At 42.6% G+C, this 12,527-nt stretch overlaps 1 protein-coding gene across 2 annotated transcripts in view; it reads left to right on the top strand.

The window, feature by feature from the left end:
• ADAMTS19 (ADAM metallopeptidase with thrombospondin type 1 motif 19) overlaps positions 1 to 12,527 on the top strand; it is a 124,717-nt gene that overhangs the window by 99,020 nt on the left and 13,170 nt on the right. For both annotated transcript variants that reach the window (XM_083403658.1, XM_083403657.1), the window contains exons 17-21: positions 818 to 975; positions 3,274 to 3,427; positions 4,281 to 4,416; positions 5,577 to 5,781; positions 7,172 to 7,324. In XM_083403658.1, coding sequence (XP_083259784.1) covers positions 818 to 975; positions 3,274 to 3,427; positions 4,281 to 4,416; positions 5,577 to 5,781; positions 7,172 to 7,324 — 806 coding nt within the window. The remainder of the gene's footprint in view (positions 1 to 817; positions 976 to 3,273; positions 3,428 to 4,280; positions 4,417 to 5,576; positions 5,782 to 7,171; positions 7,325 to 12,527) is intronic.

The following is a 12,527-nucleotide window of genomic DNA, read 5'->3' as shown; positions in this document are numbered from 1 at the left end:
TGATGGAAAGATGTATTAATTGTAGCCTCTGTTGGAGTTCCGTGACCTGATCGTGGTAAGAAGATAATGAGGCGCACGATGAGGTGAATGCAGGAAACTGAGGGTTGTAGCCAACTAACTACTACTCAAAGTAGACCCACTGAAATTAATGGGCATGACTAATTTGGGTCCATTAATGTTAATGGCTTTGCTCTTAGCAGAATACAACCCTGAGTTTTATCATAGATTGGAACAAATAAGCCAACCTTATTCTTCTTGAGGCTTTCCCCCCAAAGCCATCTAAGCTACTTGCTATCACCACATCTTTTTTAAATTAGTAATTTCAAAGCTCTAGTACTTTTATCAATAGCTTGTGTTCAAAGCACATTTTAAGATCCAGCTACATTGGCACAGGAAGTTCACAGAGTGCAGTAATGAGATTCTATTGCATCTTCTTAGCTGCTGTTGTAATTAATTTTAAAATACCGTGTTCTGGTGCATTCATGTAACACAAAGAATGAATCCATAATGTATAGTTTGTACTATCCATATTGCATGATTATGAACTAAATCCTGCAGCCCTTTATCTCAACCACTCACTATTTTATTGAACCCTGTCCTAAATATGGAAAAAATTTAGACAAATCTAAATATATGGCTTTTATCATTTATCCCAACTGGGAAACAGATAAAATGTTTTCTTGCTGAGATTTCTTTATTATGCTTATTATTCATAAATAGCTTTGTAACTGAACCAGCGTAGAAAAAAAAATATTCTCATAGAACAACTGGAAAATGAACCATTTTCTTCTATACTGTTTCCCAATGTTATCTACAGCTCTCCGAGATGCCGGCAAACAGTCTATTAATAGTGACTGGAAGATAGAACATTCTGGAACATTCAACATTGCTGGTACCACTGTTCATTACGTTAGGAGAGGTCTGTGGGAAAAAATCTCGGCCAAAGGTCCAACCACATCACCTTTGCATTTATTGGTATGGATGACCATTTTAAAACTGTTTTATGCTATAATAAATCCTAATATACTAGGGATTGATGGATAAGTCTATTTCCGGTCCATATGGATTTTACTTGTATTCATTGATTAGTCTGTTCCATCCCGTTTCTGAGTTAATCTGCAATGGTGATGATGATTTTAAAATCGGTATGAAAATTCATATTTGACAGTTGTATCCCAGTGTATGCATTTCTAACTGAATTTAATGCTAAAGTGTTCGGTTTTTACACATTTTAGTACATTTTTGAGCTGAGAACAGTACCACAAAATTCAGAGAAATGTTAAATTCAGGGAATCATTATGTAGATTAGGCTGGTTTACTTAAAAATGAAGACCAAACAAAATTCCCTTCCACCCCTGGCAGGCAAACACACACCATGTTTTGCAGCGAAGTATGGCAATAATCTCTTCAAATGGAGAGATTTGTCAAAGACATACGTATCTATAGTCAGTGTGGGGATTTCTACATAACCTGGACCATTAACTGGAGAATAAACAAGCTGATATCAATTCAAAATTGCTAGCACAAAGGAGCTGGATCGTTTAGGGACACATTATGGATTATAAAACGTTTCCTTCACAACTGCAGATATGCTCAAACCCTGGCAGTGGATAAAAGCTGTTTCTATCTAGTTGTGGTCAAAGAATTTGCAGAACACATTTGCAAAGAACTATTTCCTCTTGAATAATTCTTCCTTAAATTTTGCTGGAGGGAGCTGATCTTTGCAAGTAATTGTCCTCCATTTCAGTGAAAGTGAGGACCTCCCCCCCCCCCCCCGAGATGTTTGTGCCTATAATCTTGGAATAGGATGGCGACAAGCAAAGGGGGTTGAGAAAATGAAAAGTGAAATTTCTGTCATGGTGATAATCACTGGCTAAACTGGAAGTAGCTTTCCTTGTAACAACAGCGTTGACCAATATTTGAGTCTAGAAAGAGTGTGTAGTCATGAAGCAAATTATTCTGTGATTCAAATTTATGATGAAAAATGTATTTCTAAAAATAGACGCTTACTTGAAGTTTTAAGTCCTTGGGGCAGCTGTTAGCACAATACACTTACGCTATATTATTGCAGTTTTAAAATGACTATTGCAGATAGAATCACTATGACTAAAGTTCTCCTGACATCTTAATGCTGGGCGATCTCCAGTGTTAGTCACACTCAGAGTAGACACATTGAAGTCAATGGGCGTATGTCTCTTGATTTCAGTAAGTCTACACTTTAGGATGGCTTAGCTGGATATGGCTCACTTTTTGCAATGCATACTTTGCTAACAAAGTCGTGTCAGCTTGCTTTTGAGTTGTTGGTTTTAACAGTGGATGGTGAGTATATGCTCTGTCTTCTCCCAGAAAATTCTGTTGATGACCATGAAAATTATTAAAGGGAAATATCCCTTGATCTTAGTCACTGCCTCCTGTTACAGTGATGATGACGATGACGATGATAATGATGATTAATATCCCGCCCATCTGGCTGGGTTTCCCCAGCCACTCTGGGCGGCTTCCAACAAAATATAAAATACAATAATCTATGAAACATTAAAATCTTCCCTAAACAGGGCTGCGTTCAGACGTCTTCTAAAAGTCAGGTGTTTATTTCCTTGACATCTGATAGGAGGGCGTTCCAAAGGGCGGGCACCACCACCGAGAAGGCCCTCTGTCTGGTTCCCTGTAACCTCACTTCCCGCAGTGAGGGAACAGCCAGAAGGCCCTTGGAGCTGGACCTCAGTGTCTGGGCTGAACATTGGGGGTGGAGAAGCTCCTTCAGGTATACCGGACCGAGGCCATTTAGGGCTTTAAAGGTCAGCACCAACATTTTGAATCAGGCGGATAACTGTTACTTACATGAAATGTTCTGTAGGAATAGCCCTTTTCAGAGGTTGCCTGCATCCACAGGCAAAATTTAGCACTGCATGTATAAGCCCTCTGATTTTCCCTATGAGATTTGCCTCAAATGACTTCCGTGAATGTCAGAATGTCCATCAGATGCAAGCCAGTGCTGCATTTCTTCATATTAACAGATGAAGCCACCTTGTACTGATTCAGACCATGGATCTGTCTATCCCAGTACTGTTGGTTGTTGTTGCCAATTGATCTCAAGAGCATCAGGAGAAGGACCTCTTAAGCTGACCGTGATGGGGGATTGAACATGGAAAGGATGCGTGCAAAGGATGTGCTCTGCCACAGAGCTTTACCTCTCTCCCCTCAAATGTAGAAATATCACCGTTCTCCAATGTGATATCGAGACACTCCAATTTTTTATTCTGTATATTGCAGGTTCTGCTCTTTCAAGATCAGAATTATGGGCTACACTATGAATACACCATTCCTTTGGACCCTCTGCCTGAGAATCAGAGTGCCAAAGGGTCGGAGCCTCTTTTTATGTGGACACACTCAGGCTGGGAGGACTGCGATGCCGTATGCGGAGGAGGTAATGATTCTCTAAAATCTGTGGTAGAAGCAAAACATTCAGTGGGTTGTGTGAAGATATGGTGTTGGTGCTGATGCGCTAGGGCTGCCATTATTGCCATTCAGACAATATCATGTCCTGGAAAGTTCAAAATATTTTGCTTATCTTATTCATTTCCCTCTTTCTTTCTTTCTTTCTTTCTTTTTTAAAAAACTGTTAGATGATACAGGCTGATTTGTTTACTTAGAAATATATTTTTGGAGGGTGTTTTTTTAAACTTCACAAAACTGCCAGTTCTTGACCTAAAATTCTAGTTGAGATCCATCATCTCTAAAACATGCATGGAACTTCATGGATAAGCGTTTGACACTCACTTCTAGGACACAGAATGCTTTTCGTGTGTACAGGTCGCCCCCCCCCCCTTAATGGAACACTATGCCCAAACCATGGATTAACCCATGCTTTCTGAAGAGAGATTGCAGCTGTTTTGTTCTTCCCAAGGCATTTTAGGCATTTCAGCATGGGACAGCAGCTAAAGTCAAAGTTTGGCTTAGAGTGCCATTCATGTCATTCTTTGTGATAACACACACCTCGTTCCCTGTGCCCAACAGGTCTTTTGGGTTGTGTTTCTCAGAAGACAGTGTCTCATGCTGCACGACAGGAACTGAAGGGGTGGGCAAAATCAATTTCTGATATGACAAGAGAACCTTTCCCTCGCCACTTCCTTCTTCCAGCTGGGACCTGCTCCTAACTCAGCCACACACCAACCTGCTTCAAGGATTGGGCAGGCCAGGGGGCTGCACAGAGCCCACCCACCTCTCCCTGCACAAAGCTTTCCTTTAGTTCCAAAAACGTCCCTTTTGTGTCTTACCAGGAGAAAGAAAGACAACAGTATCCTGCACAAAGATCATGAATAAGAATATCAGTTTTGTGGACAGCAAGAAATGCAAATACTTAACGAAACCTGAGCCTCAGCTCCGAAGGTGCAATGAGCAGCCATGCCAGACAAGGTGATAGTGAGTCATTATTTAATGAGTGTTTTAGTTGATGCTTATGCTCAGAAAGCACCCGTTTCTCACCCGGTGGGTGTCCCAGCCAAAATGAAAGAATGCCCCAAGGCATCTGCAATAACTCAAAAGATATCTGAGCTATCCTCTCCTTGGGCTCTAATGCCTGGCATATCACCCGCACATCCTGCCGACTGAGCAATTTCGTGTGGGTCCTGAAGCCCCCCTCCCCGGGCAATGATTTCTGATTTCTTCTTCCTGTTTGCACTCCAAGACCTTCAACAATGGCATCAAACCGGAGGAACTGGCAGAGGAAGGCAGGTGCGGGGGGTGCAGTCACCCCGGGTGTCATGTGTGAGGGGGGGTGACATCGCCAGATGCTCGCCATGCAGGCAGCAGGCCGCTAGTGACGCTATCACTGTAGGTGACTAGTGGTGCCCCCCCGGACGCTCCCCGTGGGCAGCTAGTTGTGCCCCGCTGATGTTCGTTGTGCTAGGGACGCTTGCCGTGCAGGCAACTAGTCCTGTCCCCACGGGCCGGCTAGCCCTGCCCTGCGTCACTCTGGGAGCTGGGGCAGGTAGCATTGCCACTGACCAGAGGGAGAAGGGTTCCTTTTACAAAGGTAAAAAGAGCCTTTGTTTTGCTCCCTAGTGCTGCCCAGCAGGCAAAAAATGCTGCTGAGTGCATGTGTGTGTGTGTGTTTGTGCAGGTTGCTGAGTTTGTACCTCTTCTCTGTGTGCTCTCAATGCCACCAACTGTGCTCTTCCAGAGAGTTCCCAGCGCTTTCAGAGTAGTTTTTCAAGGGATACAATGAGTTGCAGGGAAGAGGAAGAATCTGCAAAGATCGTCTCCCACCCCCTGCATCCAGTCAGAGCCTCTGCTTGACCTGTGTCTTGCTCCAAAGGAGGCCTTTGTTTGCAGAAGAGTATTCTTGAATCAACCTTTTGGTTCTTAGTTGGTGTAAACAGCATTGGATAAAAGCATGCAATAGCAGAAAGAAGGCTGTAATTTGAAAGTTAAGACTCCGTTGCCTCAAAATCGAGGGCCGATGACCCTCAAAAAGCAATTGTGTTGCATTTGTCACAGAGGTCAATTTAAAATGTGTCTTAAACCTCGCTAGAAAATATTTTGAGGAGTAATTGTGCTTTGACCTGCATTTACAGATGGATGATGACAGAATGGACTCCATGCTCAAGGACATGTGGGAAGGGGACGCAGAACAGACAAGTCGCCTGCACTCAGCAGCTTCGAAACGGGACTTTGATCAGAGCCCGTGAGAGAGACTGTCTTGGCCCCAAACCCCCTTCGGCGCAGCGCTGTGAAGGCCAGGACTGCATGACGGTGTGGGAGGCTGGCGTATGGTCCGAGGTGGGGTATATGCATTGTTTTTCTATGCATTTATTTTCTGTTCATTTGTATTACCTGTATTCGGGGAGAACACAAAACTTGAGTGCTGCAGAATTTTGCATATGCAAGTCTGAGAACGAATTAACTCCTTATGTCTAATTTGGGCCAGTTATGAATGTATATTTCTCTCACATAGTACATGCTGTGCCTAGTGCTGTTTTTGTACAAAAAGAGGTGCTGGAATGCCTCCCTTGTTCTCTTAAAATGGCAATGGCTCCCACTTGAAAGGTGCCGGAACTGAGTTCTGGCAAGTTCCGGCTGAAAAAGTGTCCTGGCTGTACCAGTTACAGCAAAGAACAGATATACAGTGGTGCCTCGCAAGACGAAAAGAATTCATTCCGCGAGTCTCTTCATCTAGCGGTTTTTTCGTCTTGCGAAGCAAGCGGATTAGTGGATTAGCGCTATTAGCGGTTTAGCGGCTATTAGCGCCTATTAAAGGCTTAAGGGATTAGCGGATTAGCTGCTAAAAGGCTATTAGCAGCTTAGTGCCTTAGAAAAAGGGGGTGGGGAGCGGAAAAAAAAACCCCAGGAATCGCAAGACATTTTCGTCTTGCGAAGCAAGCCCATAGGAAATTCGTCCTGCGAAGCACCTCCAAAACGGAAAACCCTTTCGTCTAGCGGGTTTTCCGTCTTGCGAGGCATTCGTCTTGAGGGGCACCACTGTACCACATCAACAGTGTCCATTTTCAAACAAACTGGTCCCCTAAATAGATGAGGCTAGCTAGCCCCATATCCCCCTTCCAAACCTTGGCACTGTAAAGTTGAGCTCAGGGAGCAAATAGGAACATTGCATATTAACTGCATTTATTGTCTGAATCCTTCCACAATGTTTTCTTGTATCTGCACTTTGCCCGTTCAATTTCATTTTAATGATTGCATTTATTAGGCAAAAGAAAGAGAGAGCTATAGATCTCTGTAGGGACGCGGGTGGCGCTGTGGTGTAAACCACAGAGCCTTGGGCTTGCCGATTGGAAGGTCGGTGGTTCGAATCCCTGTGACGGGGTGAGCTCCTGTTGTTCGGTCCCAGCTCCTGCCAACCTAGCAGTATGAAAGCATGTCAAAGTGCAAGTAGATAAATAGGTACCACTCCGGCGGGAAGATAAACTGTGTTTCTGTGTGCTGCTCTGGTTTCGCCAGAAGTGGCTTAGTCATTCTGGCCACATGACCCAGAAAAACTGTCTGCAGACAAACGCCGGCTCCCTAGGCCAGTAAAGCGAGATGAGCACCGCAACCCCAGAGTCGTTCGCGACTGGACTTAACTGTCAGGGGTCCTTTACCTTTTTATAGATCTCTGTGCAGAATGCCATGATGTGTATTTTGTGTGTGCATCATTTTAAACACCTTTCTACAGTGCTCTGTAAAATGTGGAAAAGGAGTACGCCATCGGACCGTAAGGTGCACCAATCCTCGGAAGAAGTGTGTTTTGTCTACAAGGCCTAGAGAAGCAGAAGACTGTGAAGACTATTCCAAATGCTACGTCTGGAGAATGGGAGACTGGTCTAAGGTACAGCATGCTTTGTACTAGCGCTACGATGTTATATTTACTAGCCATTGTCAAATATGCTACAGTACTTCTCCAATGAAAGACAAGACCAGTGCAGACTGAACAGAACAATGTGGTAAAGTTGTCACAAGGCAGATAATAGATCGGGGGTGGCAAACCTGTGTCCTTTCAGATATTTTCAAACTCCATTTCTCATCAGGCCCAGCCCCCCCTCTAAAAAAAAAAAGAAATCCCCTCTCCCTCTGGCAGTGTTTTAACTGTGACCTTTTGGTGTAGCCCACCAAAGTCTAGAGTCAGATCCCGAAATTCACTAAGTCTTCCTGACAGATTTCCAAGCTCATCTGCACCACTGTAAGAAATAGAAACCTGTTGTTATTCAAAGAATGCCGGTTTGCATTGTTGTTTTCTATATGCTCTTTTCTAGAATCTTTATTTGCTTCGCTGCTCTTTTATATGTAAAGATTTGCCCTTTTGAAAGTGAGTGAAATTAGGAATTTCCCAGACATAGCCGGAATACTGCAGTGTCTGGGTGGATATGGCTAAAATGGCCGGGGAAATCCAGATTTTCCCTTTTTGAAATCCGGCAACCCTAGTGAAATCTCCTTGCAGATCACATAACAATTTAAATTGGGGGCAGGTGTGTGGGTGTGTCATTTGCAGGTTTTTAACCAGGAGCATTTTATAGTCACCTTTGCAGTTACACTGCTGTCATTTGTGAACTTGATTAAGGCAACTATCTTGTGCGGCTGTAAGGGAAATGAGCAGACCAGTGTGGATATTCAGCTGAATTGTGTATTTCGCAGTTGAGATTTTCAAAGGTTTCTATCAAAGCAGTATGCATTTTAAATTTCTCGGCAGAGGAATGAGTTCAGCTTTGACTACACTCATGTTTCCTGTCTTTTTGTCTCCGTGACTAAACTATCCCACCCTCAGACTAGTGCATAGCAACATGGTGGTGCAGCTTACATGGTAATACAGCTTCAATTAGAAAAAGAAATTGAAGAGCCATATCATTGCTCACTGCTACAGAATAATTAGTGCAGCCTTCCATCACCCTCGGTTTTGCCTGTTTTTGCTCTTTGGGATTTTTTCCGCTGGACATTGATAGGAAGCTGTTCTTTTGAGAAATGCCAAGTTCTTGTCAAACAGGTGCCAAAATGCAGCTTGAGAAACGCAAATGTCACATGTTGCGACAGGAAGCTTAATCGGACACCATTTGGCTTTCTGTTTAGGGTTTAGCATCCCTTTAACTTTGAACTTAGAGGATTGGTAAAATAAACGACAATGTGAAAAGTAGAGCATAAGACAGTGTTACCAGAGCAAAGATATAAAAAATGGATTTTAACATGTTTCAGAAAAATAAAAGATTATAGGTTTCTATTGTTCAGCAGAACAGAAGACAGATAAAAGGGATGCTAAACTTGTTCCACAAGCTCAATGTATTGTGTCAGGTTCTCTGAAACTTTAGCGTTAGGTCTTTAATAGATGCTAGTAGCAAACAAAGTGGCTCTAAGCGGTAAAGTGCTGGCAACTAACGTCAGTCTGTGTTGTGTGCCTGTCATGGTGATGGCAGTGTGGGATCCAGGGAAAAGCAAAGCAAGCTTTTTAAATTGTCTTGGGTCAGCATTTATTGTAGCAAGTGGCCCTCTGTGGGGTACAATTTGCACACAATTCAATGTATAAACTGGATTTTCTTAGGCAAAAGGAGCTTAGTGGTAGAAAGAACTGGAAGGAGCTCAGAGTTTGGATGCTTTTCATATTCATGAGGACAAGTATTGGAGGGCTTTTTAAAACAGAAATAAAAACGGGCATACCAATTTGAGCTGCGTCGACTGGCACCATCATGGAGTTCATCAGTATTCAGTTAAGAGGCTATGCGGAGAGACTAGGAGGCCGGAGGCATTGTGGCCTCTGTGCTTATGTTGACTCTGCCATAATGGTGTATCTCCCCTTGTTCCTAGGGATAGAGGAGAACTGCAGTTAGGATTTTAACGTGCACCTGCCTTATTTTCATTTTCCGAAACCCAGCTTTCCTTGTAAATTTGCACTTTTCCGACTTTTGCGATCTAGTTGGGCAGCCAAATAGTGTGAAGGAAAGTGCACTCGGCGGCAGAAAGTGTGCCGCAAAATGCATATATTAGGGAAAATAACATAAACCATGCATTATATCCAGTGAAAATCCTTGCAGAAATGTGTATATAAGGCAAAAAAAATTACATAGTGTATATTGGGGGGGGGGGATGTGCATTAAATTCTAATGGAGTATTCGTCATGAAGGCTTTTTGCTTTGTTTTTTAATTGCAAACTGATGGAGAGGGGGAAAATGAGATGCAGAGAGAAAAGGAAATGGATAGGTTCTTCCAGCCTGCCTACCTATTGCAGCTGCATGTAACAGATCTCCATGTGCAACTAGCAAGGGTTGAAAATATGATGGCAGTAGCAGTGAGGAGATCCAGTTACCAATCTTGATATGTGAATAGTTTTAGCGATTCATATCCAAGACTCAAACTGTTGCTGTTTCGTCCCCCTTTGTAGCATACAGGTAATGAGTAGCAGAAGGAATTGTTCTTAGAACCTGAAAGCTGACACAGTAGATTGCACTTAGGGAGAAAATTAATCTTTTAGTCTGGTAGCACCCTTGCTCTGGGACTCTCTTCCTTTTAAAATCAGGCAGGCATTTTCGTTCTACTGCTCTCAATGCCTTCCAAAATCTTACTTGTTTCAGCATGCCAACCCAGGCGGTAATTTTGTTGTACGTGCTTGCTTTTATATCATGTAGATTCCCCCCACTATTTTTATTATGTCTACTTGTTTTTTTCAAGTTTGTTGACTTCGTCAGAATTTTTTGATAAGCAATGATTGAAACTCCCATTGTACTAAGCACATTTTGCGACAGGGAATTTCATTAGCGCGAGATGTTTCTGGGCACAGTACTGTGCCTAAGATTTCAGATTAAAACTGCCACTGCTGGAAGGAAAGGAGTGTTAAAAGCTCGTCCTACTCTCGAGTAGGACATGCCCGACTGACATGTTCCTTCCCGCCTGGTCAATTGTTTGGGAGCTTCAAAAGCTTTCTTCTGCCCGAACAACACAGCGACTGATGCCAACTTAGGGATCCGCAGAGTCTTCGCAACTTGCGTAACAGACCTCAGCAACTCAGCATTTTGGCTAATCTACTTTATTTACATATAAACACACACGGAGCACTGCAACGGCTCCCTCTCTCTCTAGCATCAGACAGCAAAGAGAAAGAACAAAGGACAATAGTCCCACTTCACGGAAAACAGTAACACAAACATTCTGTTTCCGTCACTTCCCACCCTGTGGAGTCAAAACATACACCGTCATGTGATAGACAACAATCCCATGACTGCAATCATGGAGCAGGAATTCTAACAAGAAGGACCTTTTTCTACCTCCCCACTTCCAGGTACTCTCTGCAGACTGGAGAAGAGACCCTCTGAAGAATATTAGGGGGATGGGCAGTGGCAGGACTAGACCATGTGGAAAGCGAACATATTTTAGCTGCAGTTCAGTCATTTTCAGCTTTGTATTCTTTTTATAAAAAAGTGCACATAGACATTCAGTTGTTGCGCCCATAACCTGGGTTTAAGGTGCCATTTAGCTCCCAGCTTTCATATATCTGTTTCTAACACTGTTGATAAGTACTATTTTAGTAAGCTGCTGGGAGATTTGTTTATTTATTGAACAGTCTATATGAAATGTGTTAAATAATTAAAATGTGACTTGATTTTTTTTAAAAAAATATGGCGAATAGCCTGCTATGCTATATACATTTTTTCCAACATAAATAGCTGCAGCCTACTTCTAACCAGGTTTACTCAGGCTGTCTACACATTCCTGTTAACTCTGCACTCAGTGTGCTGCCATCATTGTTTTGGGAAGTACACACAATGTTAGCCACAACCAAGGTGGATTTTATTTAAATCAAATTGATTTAAATCACTAGTCAGCAAGACTTGATTTAAATCATTTTTAAAAAAGAAAGACTCATTCTTGCTGGTATAATCTTAATATTTACAACCAGATGACTGTTTCATTTTTGGAATAAGAAATTTTCAGAGTAGTTTTTACAGTTATATCAAAAATTACTGATTTGGTTATACTATTAGAAATAATTATGACATTATTGTGACGTTTAATAAGTTAACTGTTTATATTTGGACAACTTTTCTGCTGTACTTTATTGGAAGGAGAAAAATAATCATTTCCTTAATTTAAACAATTTATTTTACTAAAGCAATAACATATGTATCCATGTTTGTTAACTGATGTGGTTAAACTGTGGGGTTTTTTTGAAACAAAACTTAGTCTGAGTTTTAGCACACATGAAAAACTTAAAACAAATCCTTATTTCCTGATGAATAACCTTTGGACTATAATATAACTTAAATAGAAAACTTATCTTTAGAAATATTTTTCCTCCAAAAGCATTTTATTTTAAAAATCCAATTTAAATTTTAAAAAATCCAATTTAATTTTTTTAAAAATCTGATTTTTATCCAACCCATGTCTGTCCTGGTCCTGTCCCATCATTTCTTATGAAAAAATGTGTTTTGACACGTTTCCCCCCAACCAGCTTCAATCTGAATTGAGATCAAGAATAATTTGGCTGCGTTTGAAATCAGCAATATGTAAGGTAAAGGTACCCCTGCCCATACGGGCCAGTCTTGACAGACTCTAGGGTTGTGCGCCCATCTCACTTAAGAGGCCGGGGGCCAGCGCTGTCCGAAGACACTTCCGGGTCACGTGGCCAGCGTGACATCGGTGCTCTGGCGAGCCAGAGCCGCACACGGAACGCCGTTTACCTTCCCGCTAGTAAGCGGTCCCTATTTATCTACTTGCACCCAGGGGTGCTTTCGAACTGCTAGGTTGGCAGGCGCTGGGACCGAACAGCGGGAGCACACCCCGCCGCGGGGATTCGAACCGCCAACCTTTCGATCAGCAAGCCCTAGGCGCTGAGGCTTTAACCCACAGCGCCACCCGCGTCCCCAGCAATGTGTACCCAGCCTCAAAGTCAGGTTCTGAGTAAGTGAGAGTTCCTAGAAAGCCTTTGTCGGTCTGCAGCCTTAGTGCTAAAAGCAGTCATTCCTGAGCAATGGTAACTTGCTAACTAGTTGGTGAAAAGGTGTGCATATCCTTAAGCAGTGAGCTGCATTTCCTTGCTTTTGTGTGTTTTTTCA

This window comes from Podarcis tiliguerta (assembly GCF_965153285.1).
Source record: "Podarcis tiliguerta genome assembly, chromosome: 11".
Lineage (NCBI taxonomy): Eukaryota > Metazoa > Chordata > Lepidosauria > Squamata > Lacertidae > Podarcis > Podarcis tiliguerta.
Note: the sequence above shows the minus strand (reverse complement) of the source record. Positions and strands in the feature narration are given on the sequence as shown.